This window comes from Narcine bancroftii, chromosome 2 (assembly GCF_036971445.1).
Source record: "Narcine bancroftii isolate sNarBan1 chromosome 2, sNarBan1.hap1, whole genome shotgun sequence".
Classification (NCBI taxonomy): Eukaryota; Metazoa; Chordata; class Chondrichthyes; order Torpediniformes; family Narcinidae; genus Narcine; species Narcine bancroftii.
Genome location: NC_091470.1, coordinates 45266630 through 45285767, shown reverse-complemented (window position 1 = coordinate 45285767; position 19138 = coordinate 45266630). Strand labels below are relative to the sequence as shown.

Here is a 19138-nt window from a genome sequence, read left to right as displayed (position 1 = left end):
TCAATTTCTCTTGAAATGAATGCCAGCATTGCATTTGCCTTCTTCACAGGCTCAACTTGCAAGTTTATCTTCAGGGCATCTTGCATGAGGTCTCCCAGGTCCCTTTGTATCTGGGAATTTTCATTTTTCTCCCCATTTAGAAAATATTACTAGTTTTTTTTAACCAAAGTCTATGACATTGTATTTTATTTGCTATTTTCTACCCATTCTCTTAATCTGTCCAAGTCAATCTGCAGCCTGTTTCCTCAAAACTACCTGGTCCTCCACGTACCTTTGTATCATCTGCAAACTTGGCCACAAGCCATTTATTTCATAATAGAAGCATAGAGCATTACAGCATAGAAACAGATCCCTTCAGCCCTTCCAGTCTGTGCCAAACCATTTTTTTTCCTTGCCCCACTGACCTGCACCCATCCCTAGCTCTCCATACCTTTCCCATCCATGTACCTGTCCAAATTCTTAAATATTAAAGTCAACATAAAAAGAAGTGCCTCCAACATGACTTCTACGGAACACCACAAGCAACCAACCAGAATACAATCCTTGTATTTCGACTCTACTTCCTGCCAATTAGCCAGAGCTCCAATACACAAGTATACTTCTAGTTTTCCCCATTGGCTCTTTTCATGTTAAGTCGTGGTTTGTGCAGCACCTTGTCAAAAGCCTTCTGAAAATCCAGGTACACATCCACGTCATCTCCTTTCTCTAACCTGCTTGTAACTTCTTTAAAGAGTTCTAATGGCGTCTCAAGCAAGATTTTCCCTCAAGGAAATCATGTTAGCTTTGGCCTATCTTGTCATGTGCCTCCAAGTATTCTGTAACATCATCCTTAACAATTGACTCCAATATCTTCCCAACCACTGCTGTCTGGTTAACTGGTCTATAATTTCATTGCTGCCATCCTCCCTTCTTGAATAGAGGGGTGACATTTGCGATTTTTTAGTCCTCCAGGACAATGTCAGAATCTATTGATTCCTGAAAGATTATTACCAATTCGTCACAATCACTACAGCTAGATCTTTCAGACCCTGAGGGTGCAATCCAGTTGGTCCATTCAAGTTTCTGAGCACCTTCTCCATTGAAATATTTAATGCACTGACTTCCCTTCCCCAATACTCTTGGACACCCAGCACACTGCTAATGTTTTCACAGTGAAGACTAATGGAAAATACTCATTTAACTCCTCCACCGTCTCCATTACTTCTCCAGCATCATTTTCTAGTGGTCATTTCCCTACTTTCACCTCTTTTACTCTTTATACACTTGAAAGAACTTTTTGTATCCTCTGTTATTATTTTCTACCATACTATCAAACTTCAACTTTTCCTTCCGTACAAGTTTGTTAGTTGCCTTTTGCAAAATTTTAACTTTCCAATCCTTTTCGTACCTACTAATATTTGCTTCCTTGGATGAACTTTCTTGCTTTTTATGTTGGCTTTGACTTCCTTTGTCAGTCACCGTTGTGACATTTTTCCATTTGAATATTTCCTCTTTTTGATAATGTATCTATCCTGCACCTTCCTCATTTCTCACAGAAACTCCATCCATTGCTGCTCTGACGTCCACCCTACTATTGCCCCCTCCACATCTACTTTGGTCAGTTCCTTTCTCATGCCACTATAATTCACTTTACTCCACTGAAAACCAAAACATCGGACTTTAGTTTCTCCTTGTAAAATCTCAAACTGAACTCAAATGTGTTGTGATTACTGCCTTCTAATGGTTGCTTTGCCGCAAGCTCCAGTCACCTGACGCAGCATCCAATCCAGTGCAGCCACTCCCCTTGTGGTCTCATCAACAAGCTGCTCTTAAAAGACATCTTGTAGGCATTCTACAAATTCTTTCTCTTGAGATCTAGTCCCAACCTGTTTTTCCAAATCTCTTCTTCTTTGGCTTGGCTTCGCGGACGAAGATTTATGGAGGGGGTAAATGTCCACGTCAGCTGCAGGCTCGTTTGTGGCTGACAAGTCCGATGTGGGACAGGCAGACACGGTTGCAGCGGTTGCAGGAGAAAATTGGTTGGTTGGGGTTGGGTGTTTGGTTTTTCCTCCTTTGTCTTTTGTCAGTGAGGTGGGCTCTGTGGTCTTCTTCAAAGGAGGTTGCTGCCCGCCGAAATGCGAGGCTCCAAGATGCACGGTTTGAGGCGATATCAGCCCACTGGCGGTGGTCAATGTGGCAGGCACCAAGAGATTTCTTTAGGCAGTCCTTGTACCTCTTCTTGCATGTTAAAATCCATCATGACTACTCATTTTTTTTATTTGTTATCCATTTCCCACCTACTGTATCTTACTGCCAACAATGGGTTTTTTTTAATTCTTGCCATTTCTTAGCTCAACTCACAATGATTCTATGTCTTCTGATCTGATGTTAATTCTAATTAATATTTCATGCTAGTCCTCACCAAGAGCCAAGCCATCCCCCTTCCCCCGCTTACCTCCTTATCCTTTCAATACACTGTGGCTCCTTGGACATTCAGTTCCCAATGACATCTATCCTTTAGCCACAATTCTATGAGGCCACAACATCATAGCTGCCAATCTGTAGCTGTACTAAAAGGTCATCCATTTATTTGTTATGCTGCGCTTGCATTTAAATACAAAACTTTTTGCCCTGTATTTGTTACTTCTTTCCACCCAAACTCCCTACTTGTTGCTGAGGGGGTGACCCTGCACCACTTATCTTTCTCCATGTGTGCCAACAGCTTCTTCCTCTACCTCTTAACTTTGGTTCCCACCCTCTGCAAATCTAGTTTAATACCCCCATCAACAGCATGAGCAAACCTCCTTGCCAGGATATTGGTCCCCTCCAGTTCAGATACAACCTGTCCCACTTGTACAGGTCACCCCTTTCCCCTGTAAAGGTTACAAAGATTCAAGAAATTGAAACCCTGCCTCTGCACCACCTTCTCAGGGTGGTGGAACACGGTATTGCAGGCATGACCTCGCTGGACTGTGCAAGCTGGCCTGCCTTTCATCCCTATAGCTCCTCCCCATGAGATCCCTAATAAAGGCTGATAGCCCTAATCTGCTCCCTCCATACCTGCCTTGGACGTGAGCCAGCAACACAGAGGCATGCTGAGGTTTTCTGGTTAATAAAGCCATCGACTATTTGCTTCGTGTCTGCGGGTGGTCATTGATCGTGCTACAATCAGCCACTCATTTCTCTGCGCATTCTTCCTGTCCTGAATTTCCCAAATTCATATCACCAAGAGTAATCCTGAGATCATCACCTTGGACGTCCTGCTCCAGCACTTTTTTAAACTCCCTAAACTTATTTTGGAGAAATTTTATCCCGCTCCTGCCTATGCCATTGGTACCACTATGTACCACAACCTCTTGCTGCTCACACTTCCTTTAAGATATTCTTCACCCACTTAGAAACAACCTGGGCTTGAGCAACTGGGAGGCATGACACTATCCTAGAATCTGTTTTGTTCTCCGATCTCTTCCCTTAACTATTGAGTCATACAAGACTATTGCTCTACCTGACTTCACCCTTCCCTTCTTGGGTCAGAGCCAATGATAGTGCTATTGGTCTGACTGGGATCTTACCCTGGTAGGTCATCCCCTCAGCAGTATTCAAAGGGGTATGGCCACTGACTTCTTTCCCCAGTGTTCAACCATCTACTAGTTGAATCCTGTACTCTGGGTGTAACCTCATGGACACAATTCTGATCTATGATTTCCGCATGTTCCCTGATATCCTTAGTTCATCCAACTCCAGCGGCTACACATTCTGCGGGTAGAATTCCCACATCCTACAGGAGGAGCATTCCATTACCATATCTGCCCTCACTCATGCTTTGCATTATGGGCGACCCAGTCTAAATTCTCAATAACAGAAGAAAAGCACTTACCCTGCTCATCTGCTTCTTGAGCTAAAGCCTCAACTCCCCATTCTCCGATTGTGGCCCACTCCTTTCCCAGTGGTTTTTAAATACACTGTTTTCAGAATCAAGATTTTGGCTAATTCCTCAGTATCCAAGAATGGCATGATGCATTTCCTATCTACATTAATCTTTGCCAGTGCAGTCTAAAATCAAAATATTTAAAGAATTGAATATTTTCCCCCCAAAATATGCTTGAGATTCTCATTAAGAGGACATGGTAGACAACTTTTGAGAAGCAGTTTTTAAATATTTTAAATTCAGGGTTATAGCTTGGTAACAAGCCCTTCCAGGCCACAAGTCTGTGCTGACCAAAAATAAACCAAATATAACCTACAAACCCTATACATTTTTTGGAGTTTGGGAGGAAACTGGAGCATTCAGAGGAAACTCATTCAGGTAACAGGGAGAATGTGCAAATACCTTTCAGTCAGCGCCAAATTGCAACCCAGTTCACTGGCACTGTAACAGCATTGCATTAAACACTACTTTTTAATTATTTAATATTTAAATAAGTACCTGGCAAAAATACCAATACACTGCCACGATTCAAGTTCATTCTCGTTGATCTATTAAAATTAAATATACTAATTTTAATGTCTGCTTCATAATCAACTCAGATACAGGCAGTCATTAAAGTAAATAAAATCAAAATTCCTAGGTTGTCACTTACCCACTTTGATCACTTTCAAGCTCATCAAAATAGAGGATCAAATTTTCAGCAACATTATAGATCTCTGGCATAATTTTTGGATCACTGGTGTCGGTAAACGCAACCTAGGATTTAAAGTTCAGAGGTATCATGATCCCCTATCCAAGAATACATCACACAATGCAACTTTTTTTAAAAAAAATCAAGGAAATGTGGACAATGGGTAATTTATATTTATTGCTCAATCCTAGTTGCTCTTGAAAGGCAGTAGAGGTTCACTTTCTCATTCAGCCAAATGCTGTACTGGGCCACTTAAGTTAGATAACAATACCAGTGAAATATTGTGACAAAAATAAACAAATAAAATTCAATTCAATTCCACTAGGTTCAGTAATCAACCAGTTAGACTTTTACAATCTGATACAAATACGTAATCTTTTATCCAAAATTCTGAAAACTGAACTTTTTTTCCATGCATGTCATCTGAACACCAAAGCTCGCATTTGATGCCAAACATGACCCAATGTGATCCATGCTTAACTCATGTTTGAATATCTCGTGTCGGTAATCAGTGGAACTTGAGGGATTCCTTGCTTTATTGTTGCCAGCAGGAAAACAGAGTCCAGAGCCTCCAATTTGCAATTTCTCATAGACGGCCCAACGCCCCGACACCTCCCCCCCCCCTCCACTGTCCAGCACTGCCGCAAACACACCCCTATCCAGCATCCAAATTTGGAGCTCGAGTGGGTGGGAAGATCCGCGGTCGGGAGTTTGGATGGGCGGGTAGCCAGGGCATCATGGGTTTGGATAGGTGAGCAGCCAGGATGTCAGGGGTTCAGATGGCCAGGCATCTGGGGGCAAGGATCCACAGCTGAGAGCTCAGATGGGCCGACTGCCAGGGTGTCAGGAGCTCCGGTGGGCAAACGGCTGGAACAAGGGTCCTCTAAAAGGGCGCAAGGAGCTCCAGAATGCAGGCTTCGGTTGGTGAACTGCTAAGACAAGGGTCTGCTGTCAAGGCATCAGGAGCTCGGATGGGCGCTGCAACCACCCCTCATCCAGCAACACTGCAACCCCCACTCCCAACCAAAGACCCTTCTAGTTGGTGCGTGTTTTTGTTTTGCGCACATCTGAAATTAGCGCCATTAGTTAATGTTCTTTTCTTTGGCTTGGTTTCGCGGACAAAGATTTATGGAGGGGTATGTCCACGTCTGCTGCAGGCTCGTTGGTGACTGACAAGTCCGATGCGGGACAGGCAGGCACGGTTGCAGCGGTTGCAAGGGAAAATTGGTTGGTTGGGAGTTGGGTTTTTCCTCTTTTGTCAGTGAGGTGGGCTCTGCAGTCTTCTTCAAAGGAGGTTGCTGCCCGCTGAACTGTGAGGCGCCAAGATGCACGGTTGGAGGCGATATCAGCCCACTGGCGGTGGTCAATGTGGCAGGCACCAAGAGATTTCTTTAAGCAGTCCTTGTACCTCTTCTTTGGTGCACCTCTGTCTCGGTGGCCAGTGGAGAGCTCGCCATAGAACACGATCTTGGGAAGGCGATGGTCCTCCATTCTGGAGACGTGACCCACCCAGCGCAGTTGGGTCTTCAGCAGCATGGATTCGATGCTTGCGGACTCTACCAGCTTGAGTACTTCGATGTTGGTGATGAAGTCATTCCAATGAATGTTGAGGATGGAGCGGAGACAGCACTTATGGAAGCGTTCTAGGAGCCGTAGGTGATGCCGGTAGAGGACCCATGATTCAGAGCCGAACAGGAGCGTACACGCTGATCTTTGTGTGTTTCTTCAGGTGGTTGTTTTTCCAGACTCTTGTGTAGTCTTCCAAAGGCGCTATTTGCCTTGGCGAGTCTGTTGTCCATCTCTTTGTCGATTCTTGCATCAGATGAAATGGTGCAGCCGAGGTAGGTAAACTGGTTGACCGTTGTGAGTTCAGTGTGCACACTGCACTCCACCTAAAAGTATTTAATGTACCTTCGTTACTATTATTCTATTATCTGAAAAATTCCATATTCCTAAAAGCTTCTGGCCCCAAGGGTTTTGGATAAAAGATTCTGTACCTGTAGTTTAAAAGATCAATCAGAGATTGAATTTATAGAATTTTTAAAATCACAATTCAAACTGCCATGCGAGAATTATATCTTATGTTTTCAATCCAGATACAGCAATTTAACCAAAAAATTCCTGCAATATCCTAAAATGTATTTTTTGAAAGTTGAATTACCTATTAAAATAATCAATTTGAAAAGGGGGGGGGGAATCAATTTATTGAATGCTTGAGATTTGCAGAAGTATTTTTCCATTAACTGCTTTAAATATCATATCTGCATATTTACACTCAAGTTCACTTCACAAATTCACAAATTAAAAAAAGTTTTATTACGACGTAGATGCTGAGCTCTTTATAATTCTCCATAAATGACTGAGAAAATCCCTGCTTTTGGTTTGACATTTCATTTCCCTCTAATTTTATACTTTTCTTCTGTGTATCCTCAACTTTTTTTCCCTCCAAGTGCATTGTCTTAATTAATTCATTCACATGGACCCGTGACCACGGCGGTGGACCCGTGACCACGGCGGTGGACCCGTGACCACGGCGGTGGACCCGTGACCACGGCGGTGGACCCGTGACCACGGCGGTGGACCCGTGACCACGGCGGTGGACCCGTGACCACGGCGGTGGACCCGTGACCACGGCGGTGGACCCGTGACCACGGCGGTGGACCCGTGACCACGGCGGTGGACCCGTGACCACGGCGGTGGACCCGTGACCACGGCGGTGGACCCGTGACCACGGCGGTGGACCCGTGACCACGGCGGTGGACCCGTGACCACGGCGGTGGACCCGTGACCACGGCGGTGGACCCGTGACCACGGCGGTGGACCCGTGACCACGGCGGTGGACCCGTGACCACGGCGGTGGACCCGTGACCACGGCGGTGGACCCGTGACCACGGCGGTGGACCCGTGACCACGGCGGTGGACCCGTGACCACGGCGGTGGACCCGTGACCACGGCGGTGGACCCGTGACCACGGCGGTGGACCCGTGACCACGGCGGTGGACCCGTGACCACGGCGGTGGACCCGTGACCACGGCGGTGGACCCGTGACCACGGCGGTGGACCCGTGACCACGGCGGTGGACCCGTGACCACGGCGGTGGACCCGTGACCACGGCGGTGGACCCGTGACCACGGCGGTGGACCCGTGACCACGGCGGTGGACCCGTGACCACGGCGGTGGACCCGTGACCACGGCGGTGGACCCGTGACCACGGCGGTGGACCCGTGACCACGGCGGTGGACCCGTGAGGGGTTCTGAAGCTGAAAGACCCACACATGCAGCGGGCTGCTGGTGACTCAAGGCAAGGAACCCGTGGAGGCTGTAGGCGACTGTTGTCAAGGGAGTCACAAAAGGCTGGAGACTGGCTCAAAACTGGCTGAAAAGGTACCAGGTTTGGAACTGGGAGGCAAGAGGGTGCCGAAGGGTTCCTGATCATGTCAAAGATTTGGATCTGGAGCTCGGGTGCCAATTGTTTGGAATGATCTCTTGTTTGGCTGCTAAGACTGTGGGAGCACTGGCGGCAAATCCATGCATGACTCTTCTGCTTCTTTTTCTCTGAGTGTAATCGTCACTTTAGGCAATTTCTGCCAATGGTAAATCTGTCTGCCGCAATTTCATGTAATATGACGCTGTTTTTATTACATGACAAATTGAATCTTGCATACTAGTCAAATACAACTGTGCACAGCAAAATTAAAACACCATCTTTGCAAATATAAATTATGCAGTTCTGTGCTGATCATTTTCATGAAATTAATGTTACTTTATATTAATATGGTTCTTTTACTAAAATAGTCACAATTTTCTTCAGAAATCATCTCACCTGACAATGAATAAGATGTTGGAGATCATCAAGATAATAATCTTCAATGCTGTGTGGGGCTTCCTCCACCTCGAAAATATAAGCTGGAGTTAGGCTATTCCGGAATGGCACTGCAAAATAGTCTGCAAACTCCATGCAATTAATGGTTGCAGACATTAAGATTACCTGCAAACATTTGGAAATATTAATTTCACATCTTAAAGCAAAATCCCCATGACACACTCTCACACTCCAAAAAAATGTGTTCCAGGTTCACAACTAAAGTAAAAACACTCCAAGTAGCATCTGATAATGCCTTGTATAGGAACAATGTTGAAAATTGTATATTTGCCAAAAATGCTTCCAGTCCAAACCCTTAGCTACAGGTAATTATTGAGATAACTTTCATTTATGCATCAATTCCCTTGATAATAATGCAGTGTGCTTGTTACCTTTTAAAATTTAGAGATCTACCTTGTTAAAATTGGTAGCCTGGCATTTGTTTATTTTATCAGTTCATTATATAAGAACATATTTTACATTGGAATAAAATGAAAAATGAATCAACATATCTAAATCATTTAAGCCTTAGAAGAGCACACCCTTGGATGATTTTACACAAATTTTTAATGCAATTAGAGAGATTCTACATTTTGCTGGAAATCTTTCAAATGCTTTTGGAAATTAATGAAAAACATAATATTTTCCTCACTTTTTAAAAAAAAAAATGACCATTTCAGAAACCGTTTTTGTAAAATCATGTTGAAGCTTCAGTTCAACTTAAACTGTCAGTAATGGAACCAAGAAAATGGGTTAATCAACAAGCTGCATGAGATAATCCACATCATAGATTGCTTACCATTAGACTCTCCTATGCTTTTCATGATGGTTCTGTGTTGTAAGGAGTTTGTGGACATTTGGTACATCACCAAAGGCTCTCGAAAACTTCTCCAGGTCTACCGTGGAGAGCATTCTGGCTGGTTTCATCACTGTCTGGTGCAGAGGTGCCAATGCTCAGGACATAAAAAAATCTCCAGAGGGCTGTTAATTCAGCCTGCGACATCACAGGTACCAGTCTTCACTCCATTGAGGATATGTACAAGAGGCCATGTCTTAAGAAAGCAGACTCTATTATCAAGGACCCTCCACTATCCAGGCCACCAGAGGGAAAAAGGTACAGGAGCCTGAAGAAGAGCACTCAGCTTCTTCCCCTCTACCATCAGATTCCTGAATGAACAATGAACCACAGACACTGCCTTACTTTGTCTTTTTCTTTTCCTTGCACTATTTTATTTATTTTGCAAGGTGGTTTATAATCAATGTTTGCCCTGTGATGCTGCTGCAAGACAACGAATTATGTGGAATGTTCATGACAATAAATTCTGATTCTGGAAGGAATGAATGTGCAGGGCTAAGGGGAGTGGGACTAACTGGATTGCTTTCATGTAGAGCCAAATTGGACTTCCCAGGCCTTCTATGTTGTCACCTTGCTGTGCTTTTGTGAGCACTCTTGTAGGGTTACAAGTTATATAACACACCCCAAACTGTTCAAAAAATTCCATTATCCAGTATATAAAAAAAACCCCAAAGTTTGACAAAGTTAAACCTGTAAAACGGGAAGGTGGAAAACAGACCATTAAGGGATCCTTTGATTGATCACATGCTCTCGTTAAACAAATTTATTTGCAGCTACAAATTACTTCAATTTTCAAAGAAATTTAAGTTTGGAACCAGGTGTAGCGTGGATGTTGCCCAAGGAAAACATTAGTAGAACTTCTGCATCACCTCACCTTAATAAACCGTGAATTAGTGCGTAGTAGTTTGCGAACAACCAACAATAAAAAATCCATTTCTTCACTACGCTCATGGACCTAAGTATGACAACACAAATTAAGAAGGTTCATTTTTCTGCTATCATGATCAAATATCTTAATATTTTATCAAGCATTCTTTTTTCCAGTGATCACTTTCAACTGTGCAAAACAATACAATTTACTCATTAACATTACTTGAATTCAAAAGATCAAATCTAGCCTTAATTCAGTAGTATGCTCATTTTGATTATTAGTACCAAAAACTTGATCATCCATCAGAAAAGAATTTGTTTACATCCTCCTGCCAAAGTTCACCCTTATTTTCCTCAAATAATCAAGACTCTTGCTTGATTTTAGAAGTACCAATACCTTAATTTTCATTCCAAAATACATCCAATAAAATTCAATTTAATTCCACTAGGGAAAAGATTTGATGAAATGACCCCATGTCCAATAATAGGACTCACAAGGACTAATCCCATCTACAGTTATTTCAACCCTTAATCTAAAATTGCCTCAGTCAATTTACATGCAAACATACAAATTAAGAGGAGTAAGCTTCTCAGCTCCTAAGATAATTGAACAAGATCCTGGGTAATTTGACTGTTAATTCCTTAATAACCCTTTACCCTCTCGCTTGTATGAGACTTCAAAGTTTTCAGAGAAAATACTTACATGGTAACACTAGAGAAATCAAATCCTGTAATCTGCAAGATGAACCTAACAGACCAGGCAGGATCTGTGGTGACAAAGTTTTACAGTCATTGAGGCAAAGTCTATGTGAGGAGGTAACCAACACAAGGACATGAGTTGAAGAGGGAGCCAGATGGAGATGTGGGAAGGGTGGAGTTGAATGACTGGTGGGCAAAGGTAGGAGAGAGAAAATTATAGGGAACAGATGGTGCCAGGAAGGGGAAGTCTGGAAAGTAATGAGGAGAAAGAGAAAAAAAAACAAAAGGCTACAGATGCTGGAGCCTGATATAGGTAGTAAGTGGGATAAGGGATGGACAGTGGAAGATTGAATGTTCCATTTTCAGGTAAGCCAGATTCCCTATATTTCTTTTTCTCTCTCTCTAACCCAGATTCCCCACACTCCTCTCTCTCTCACACACACTCTTATCCCTCCCTACCCCAGATTCTGGTTCCATCTGCCCATTTCGCTCCACACCTAGTGCCTGCCAGCCTCACCATCCCCTCTCACTTCAACAAGCCCTTTGTCTCCAAAAGATACTGCCTAACCAACTTAAGTTCCTTCCACCAGGTTTTTTTTTCTGTCTTATTTTTAGTCAGTAATCCTTATTCTTCCACAAAAGGAAACATCCTTTCCACATTTTTCAAGCATCTGAAGGGTCTAGCTTGAAACAAGTTGATGAAAGGGTCAGAGTCAAATTGTGGAATATGGTAACCTTATGGCTTTATAAGCACACTGCACCAAGGAATATGGTTACCATCAAACTATGAAAATGATAGTTTAATCTTAAAAATTCATTTAATTTTGAAAAATTCAGGAATCCCCGAATACATTGAAGACCAAGATTGACCGATTAAGGGTGATAGAAGAATTAGGAGTGTTGGGGAATAGGCAGAAATTGTTGCTGAGACCGAAAGAAAATCAGCCATTTTTTTTTTGCTTTTTAATGTCAGACCCATCAAAAGCATCAAAGTGCCCAAATCCTTTTGCTATTTTTTTTCTTTTTTTATTATTATAAATGGCAACATAAAAGATTACAATCTCCTTTTCTGGAAAAATGTATTAGGAATTATTAAAGGGCAAAATAACATACAGCTTTGACATTAAAGGAAGAGAAAGTTGATCACATATACCCTACTTCATCAATGAAGATGTGTGTAAATTCAGTCAGGCATTTTGTGTTGACAATTTTTTGAAGTAGAATCCCTGTGGTCACATATACAAGTTGTGTGTCCATACTAACTTCCTTTTCCAAGCCAACCTTATTTTGAAAAAAAAAATCAATTAAAATTGCTTACTGTAAAATACTGTATTTAGATTTTATTGCATATTTAAACAGGTACATTCAAGTATTGACAAGTTGCAGATTTTTACATAATTGTAACACATTTCATAGTTCCATTAAAGTGACAATGCAGGTAGACAGGGTGCTAAAGACTATGCTCGTCTTCATCCGACAGAGCACACAGTACAGGAGCAGTGACAACATGTCAGAACTGTACAATACATGGGTGAGACAGCAATTTGAGAACTGTGTGCAGTTCTGGTCATGCAGCTACAGGAAAGATATCATTAAGCTGGGAAGTGTGCAGAAAATATTCACAAAAAGTGTTACTTTGACTGATGGCCTCAAATTACAAGGAGGCGCTGGAATTTTTCTCCTTGCAGCATTGAAGACCAAGAGAGGGCCTCAGAGATTTATAAAACCATGAGAGGCAGAGTCAAGGTAAATAATCATAGCTTTTTATCCCCCAGTATCGACCCCCATCAGATTCCTGAATAATCAATGAACCAAAGACACTGCCTTACTTTTCATGCATTTTTTCGTTGTATATAATGTTGCAAGGTGGTTATAATACAAATGTTTGCTCTATAATGCTACCGCAAAACACCAACTTTCATGACTTGCTCATGACAATAAATTCTGATTCTGAATCTAAAATTAGAAGGTGTAAATTTTAGCTGACATGGAAAGATTTAGAAGGGACTTGAGTGACCCTTTCTTCAAAAAGATTATGCATACATGGTGCAAGTTGTTAAAGCATGTGGTACTGCGGTAACAGTAAAAATACTACTTGACAGGTACATGAATAGAAAAGGGGGCTAAATGTCGGAAAATGGAACTAACCTTAAAAGGTCAAGCAGGAGGGTCTGCTTCTGTGTTGTATAAATCTATGATACATTGAGCCCCAAACACCATGAGAAGGCCAAATCCATCAGTTTAATTTAACACTGGAACCCAGCTACTGGAATTCCCAAACATGAAAACTTCAAGGAGATTGCAATGACAAAGGAATGAAAGCAAAGGTGATTATGATTGGAAAAAAATCAATTTTAATTGTTCTTGATGTTTCTGAATGCTATAATCCACCATTTATTTATTTGTTTACAGATGGATGATTCTCATTTCTCCCCCCACCTCCCCCAAAACTTGTACAGTGAATACCTGATGCCTCTTTGCTGTGCTAGAGATCCAGATATCTCAAGCACACAAGAGGACAATAGATTGCAGAGTACCAGTAAAAAGCACTTTCAAAATCTGTACATGGCAGTGTGCAAAGGAAGCACAAAGCTGTTTCCAGGCAATGAATCCAGTTACTTCCACTCAAGCATCTTAAGTCAATCCACCAGGATTTTAAACTGAACAATCCTTCAGAAAGTCCCATCAAAAGTGTGAAATAAATGTGTGCGTTTACATGCTTGATTTTACAAATATGGACAAATCAACCTTTTAAAGCAAGTAATTTCTAAAGCTTTCCAATATTTTATTGTCACAATGCAAAATTTCTAGAAAGTCATTTCCAAACTAACAAAGTAAAATTGCAAAGTAGTCTTTTTTTTTTAAAGCAACTACCTGAATCATCAACATACCTGATATCCAACCAGACCTCCGATAGACAGACAACGTTGTTTGCAGATCCACCGTGCAATACTGATTGCTCCAATTTTTCGCGGCTGTGTTACAACAATTTTGCAGAATGCACCTTTTTTTAAGTAATATTCAAGAATATATTGTGGTAGCTGTGTACTCTTACCACTACCAGTAGCACCTCGGATGACAATGACGGAATTATTTTCAATGAGATCAATTAACTGCAATTACAAACCAAAACTTTTAAGTATTGGTGTAAAGAATAAAAATGGTATACAAGTAGGTAAGCTGGTGCAGTGGACATAACTGAAGAAATAGAGCCTGCATAAATATCTCAGAATACAAGTCCAGATTTTGATATGATAGTCCAATAAATAAAGTTCTCACAGAGAAATGTCATCATTTTATCTCAATTGAAAGACATTAATTACATACTTTTAAAGTTTTAAATGTGGCAGTGAAGTATCCAAGCTAAATCTAAAAGGAAGAATCTCACATGAATAAGAGTTTACATGTTACCATTTAAAAAGTGCCAAATGATATACAGTACAACTCCAATTATCTGAAATTGGATTCTCCAAAATCTTCAATTAATAAATGAGGTTATCCAAAACAATCATAAATCTCCATTTATCTAAAATTTTCTCAGACTCAAACTGACCAGGGCTGTCAGTTTGTGCACCCAGCACAAGCGGGGCCACAGTGGGGAAGTGTCGGTGATTGGCGGTGGCCAGCATTTTTTTTTTGGTGAGAATTAAACATCATTTTAATGCTTAAGAAGCTTCATCTTGTTGTTTAAACATTGTTACAAGTGATTTGCTGTTGCTACTGGGCAGTTTTTTTTAAATGATCAGTTCTCAAAAAAAAAACACCATTTAGCTGAAAAAGACCATTCCGACCATTTCGGATAATCAGTAGATTAGGTAACAAATTGATTTTATCCTTTCGAGGCAATCTTATTGGGGGGTCTCACTGGACTGATAAAAAAAGTTGATGACTTGGAACCACCAACAGTGACAATGCCTATCAAAATCAGGTTAAATGGGAATGAACAATAAATGGCCTGATGAGGATGCTCATGTCACAAGATGAATTCAAAACATATCTAAAGTTTATTAATTTGATTTGCTAGCCTTCCTAGGACACACTAAAGCACAGGACCAATTAATCTGGCCCAAAATATCATTCAATAACCACACACACAGACACAAAGAACATGGTCAAAGGCTTTAATATCCTGAAACCTTCAGAATACAACTACATGCTTCTGACCCAGTTCCAAGGCTGAAACTGAGGGAGCAGACTAGGGCTCTCAGCCTTTATTGGAAGGAGTTACAAGGTTGAGGTCTGCCACCTGCATTACCATGATCCACCACATTCACCCCTTCCTTTTTGGATAAAGTCCTGCAGGATGAAGTGGCACAGTGTCCATTGTCTCTGGTCATGCAGTCTATACCAGTTCATGGATTCAGCCGGTATGGTGGCTTTATCTGCTGCTGCGGTCACCACAGCACTGGTGGTATTGTCGTCAGCTCCTTTGGTGTGGCGATCTGTCTGGTGGGCTGAGGGTCTGGGGATTGAGCTGTGGCAGTGTGAACTGATTCTGGGGTGGTCTGAGAGCTTCAGTTGTTCTGCTGGAAGTTGCAAGGGTGTTGGGGTGGGGGATAGAGGGGTCGTGGTGATGATCATAAGAGGCCATTTACCTGGGCAATACCTCAGGCTGGCTGGTCACTAATGAGAGCTTCTGGGTGCACCTCCTGTGCTGGGGCCCCTGCTCCAGCCAGGTCACAGTCGGACACTATGTCTTCCTACCCATCTGGGTACAGTATGTGGCTGTACTGGGGGTTAGCATGCAAGAGGTGCACCTCTTCAACTAGCGTGTCTGCCTTGTGGGTCCTAAAGTGTCTGCGGAGAAGCACTGGCCCAGGGGGTAACCAGCCAGACTGGCAGCGTGGTTCCCAATGCCGAACGTTTAGGGAAGGACGACAGTTTCTCATGTGGAGTGGCATTCGTGGTTGTATAGAGTAGGGACCTGATGGTGTGTTGCACATCTGGGAGGACCTCTTGTCACTGGGAGTCGGACATTCCTTTTGACTTGAGGGCCGAGGACTGCCTTCCAGATTGTGCTGTTCTCCCTTTCCACCTGCCTATTCTCGTGTAGTTTGTCAATGGTGGTTCTGCTTGTGGCAGTCCCCTTGGACAGGAAGTAGACACAATTCCTCACTCATGAATGAGGATCCCCAGTCACTGTGAACATAACTGGAGTATCTGAACAAGGTGAAGAGGTTGCGGAGGGCTTTAATGACCGTGGACGTGGTCATAACTGGGCAAATGGGAAGCTTGACTACTTGTCCATGATATTCAGACTCGTTCCTATTCCTGGACATATGGGAACCATAGAAGTCCATACTGAGACATTTGAAGGGTGAGTGGCTTTGATCAAATTAGCTATTTTCAGCTGGTAGAAGTGCAGCTTGCAATCCACGTAGACCAAACAGTTACAGGTCAGCTCCTGATCATCACCGAATAGGGGAGGCTGACCCCTCACAAAGTGGTAGAGCCTGGTGACCCCAGAGTGGCAGTGGCAATCATGGAGGGCTTGGAGGCAATCTATTTATGCCCTGGCACAGGTTCTCTTGGACAGAGCATCAGGTGGCTTTCCCGGCCGATACAAGACCTCGTAATTGAAGGTGGACAGCTCAATTCTTCACTTCGTGATCTTGTCATTTTTTATTTTTCACTGCTGTTTATTGTTAAACATAGAAGTGACAGCTCTCTGGTCCATCAGCAGGGTGAAGGGTCTGCCAGCAAATAGGCACACCACCTCCACTATAGCCTGTGCCTTCTTCTCAATGGCAGAGTGCCTGAGTTCAGGGCCCTGGAGGGTTCAAGAAAAGAATGCTACAGGTCTGGTTGCTTTGTTCAGCATGGCAGGCAGGGCAAAGTCAGAGGCATCGCTCTCTACTTGGAAAGGGATGGATTTATCAATAGTGTGCATGGCCACCTTGGCAATCTTCCTTTTAATGGCCTCGAATGCCTTCTGGGCCTCCGCCGACAGAGGAAAGGTGGTTGTTTTTAACCAGCGGGTGGGCTTTGTCAGTGTAGTTGGGGATCCACTGGCATAGGATGAGAAGAATCCCATGCCTTGGGGTTCTGGGGCAGTGGGAGTTCCAGCAGGAGGTGTATACACTCAGGGTCTGGGGCAATAACACCATTCTCCACCACGTACCCCAGTATTGCCTCCTGTGTGGTACAGAACACACACTTATTCGGATTGTATGTTAAGTTCAGGGTTCTTGTGGTGGCCAGAAACTTTTGCAGGTTCTCATTGTGTCACATTTCCCTTTGGAACACTAACACTCCATTCATGAGGCTGACTGGGACCCATAGAAAGTGATCGAGGCAGCCAATGGCCTCGAACGCCATGTAGGGATGGTCCCCTGGGCGGATTGGGATCTGGTGGTACTCTGACTTGAGGTCTATGGTGGAGAAGGCCCAGAAATGGGTGATCTCATTCACCATGTTGGCTATGCGGGGGAAGGTGTAGGCATCCAATAAGGTGAACTTATTGATGGTCTGGCTATAATCAATAACCATCCAGTGCTTATCAACACTCTTAACTACCACCACCTGTGCCCTCCAGGAGCTGTAACTGGGTTGTGGCCTCCCCACTTTGGCTTTTATGAACTCCCTGTACACAGGGCTCTATTGCCTGCTATTCATGGTAACAGCTTTGCAGTTGGGGATGAGGTTCTGAAATGGTGGGGGGGGGGGGGGTGTTTGAAGGGACCCAGAAGGTAGCCAGCCCACAGGTTGGTTGCCGCCTTTAGCGTGCTGGTGTGTGATTGGCTGCGTTTGGGAGGGAGGGTGGACCGGTCAAACTGCATTAACACGCTCTTAAGTGGACATTGGAAATCTAGGTATGACCAGAGATGGGGCATTATTAACAGTTTGAAGGTTTTCTACTTGGTGCGCCTAACAGTTAGGGTCATGGTGCAGCACTCGCAGATTTCTGTGGAGTGAGACTTGGCCACAAATGCTACCTTGCACTTGGCAGGGTGCAGCGTTGGACCACCCCTGGGTGTATAAAGCTCTCAGTACTCCCCATGTCAAATAAGCATCCTGTGGTGTGACCATTTACCTTGATATCCATCATCAATCGCACCAGTTGGTGTTGCCTGTTCTGATTCATCACGATGGAGGTTAGTGTCAACTCGTTGTTAGAGTCGCTGCTACTTTAATGTTGGGACAACTGCCTCCAAGATGGCCACCCCCATGGATCACACATGGAGTGGACCAGAAGGGAAGCTGGATATGACATCATCCCACGTCATGTCTCCTGTTTCCGCTGTTCTTGGCTACCGGAAGTGACGCTGGAAGAGGGTCGAGCCAAGATGGCAACGTGGGTCACTCATGGATGTGGTTGGAACAGAAATTGGCCACTAACCAGTCATAGATGACTTCTTCTTGGTAGCCTGTGGCCTTTACATGCTTGCATCCGCAGGATCATCCCAACTCTCTTGTGGCCCTCACAATATGATCGACAGATTACCCAAGGCCTTGGCATCAAGTGCCCAGTAAAAACTGGGTGTACATCAAGTTTAAGGGGGCCCCATATTGCTGTCGTCGAAGGGCCATCGCATCATTGTATTTCTCACAGTTCCGTATCATTTGGTAAGCTCGGTAGTCCACTGATGTAAAAAGCAGATCATACTTATCACTGTTGACTGAGATCTCATGGCGCCTCATGAAGGCCTTCAAAGAGTGTAGCTATATATAGAATTTAACAGAGGCTTCTGGTTCCTTGGGATCAGTTTCCAGCTTCTCCACTCACATCACTTTGTCCATGGCAAAGCATTCAGGACATTAAATTGTAGCACAATCCGTAACCACACACAGACATGAAGCACGTGGTCAAAGGCTTTAATGTCCTGAAACCTCCATGCTTCCGGTCTGGATCCAAGGCTAAAATTGAGGGAGAAGACTAGGGCTCTCAGCCTTTATGGGAAACTATAGGGAGGAGTTACGAGGTCAGAGATGGACCAGCGTGAGCAGTCCAGTGAGATTCCCCCACCTGCATTACTGTGTTCCACCACAAAGATATCAATAAGATTGAAAGAGTGCAGAGATTTACTGGGATGTTGCCTGGACTTCAAGAACGGAGTTACAGGGAAAGGTTAAGATTTTATGTCCTGGAACATAGTTTTAAATTCCTCTATCAAATTTCCCCTCATTCTTCTGAGGGGTATAGACAGAGTAGGCTTTTTCTACTGAGTGTAGGTGAGATACAAACCAGAGAACATGGGTTAAGGGTGAAAGGAAAAAAGTTTAGGGGAAACTTCTTCATACAGAGAGTAGTGG

General features: G+C 43.4%; 1 protein-coding gene across 3 annotated transcripts in view; it reads right to left on the bottom strand.

Annotated features, from left to right (window-relative positions):
• The window catches only part of tdrd9 (tudor domain containing 9), a 156122-nt gene that overhangs the window by 123530 nt on the left and 13454 nt on the right, over positions 1-19138 (bottom strand). For all 3 annotated transcript variants that reach the window (XM_069916545.1, XM_069916546.1, XM_069916547.1), the window contains exons 4-9: positions 13777-13998; positions 12044-12166; positions 10191-10271; positions 8422-8586; positions 4560-4663; positions 4406-4455 (exon numbers count right to left, since the gene is read on the bottom strand). In XM_069916545.1, coding sequence (XP_069772646.1) covers positions 4406-4455; positions 4560-4663; positions 8422-8586; positions 10191-10271; positions 12044-12166; positions 13777-13998 — 745 coding nt within the window. The remainder of the gene's footprint in view (positions 1-4405; positions 4456-4559; positions 4664-8421; positions 8587-10190; positions 10272-12043; positions 12167-13776; positions 13999-19138) is intronic.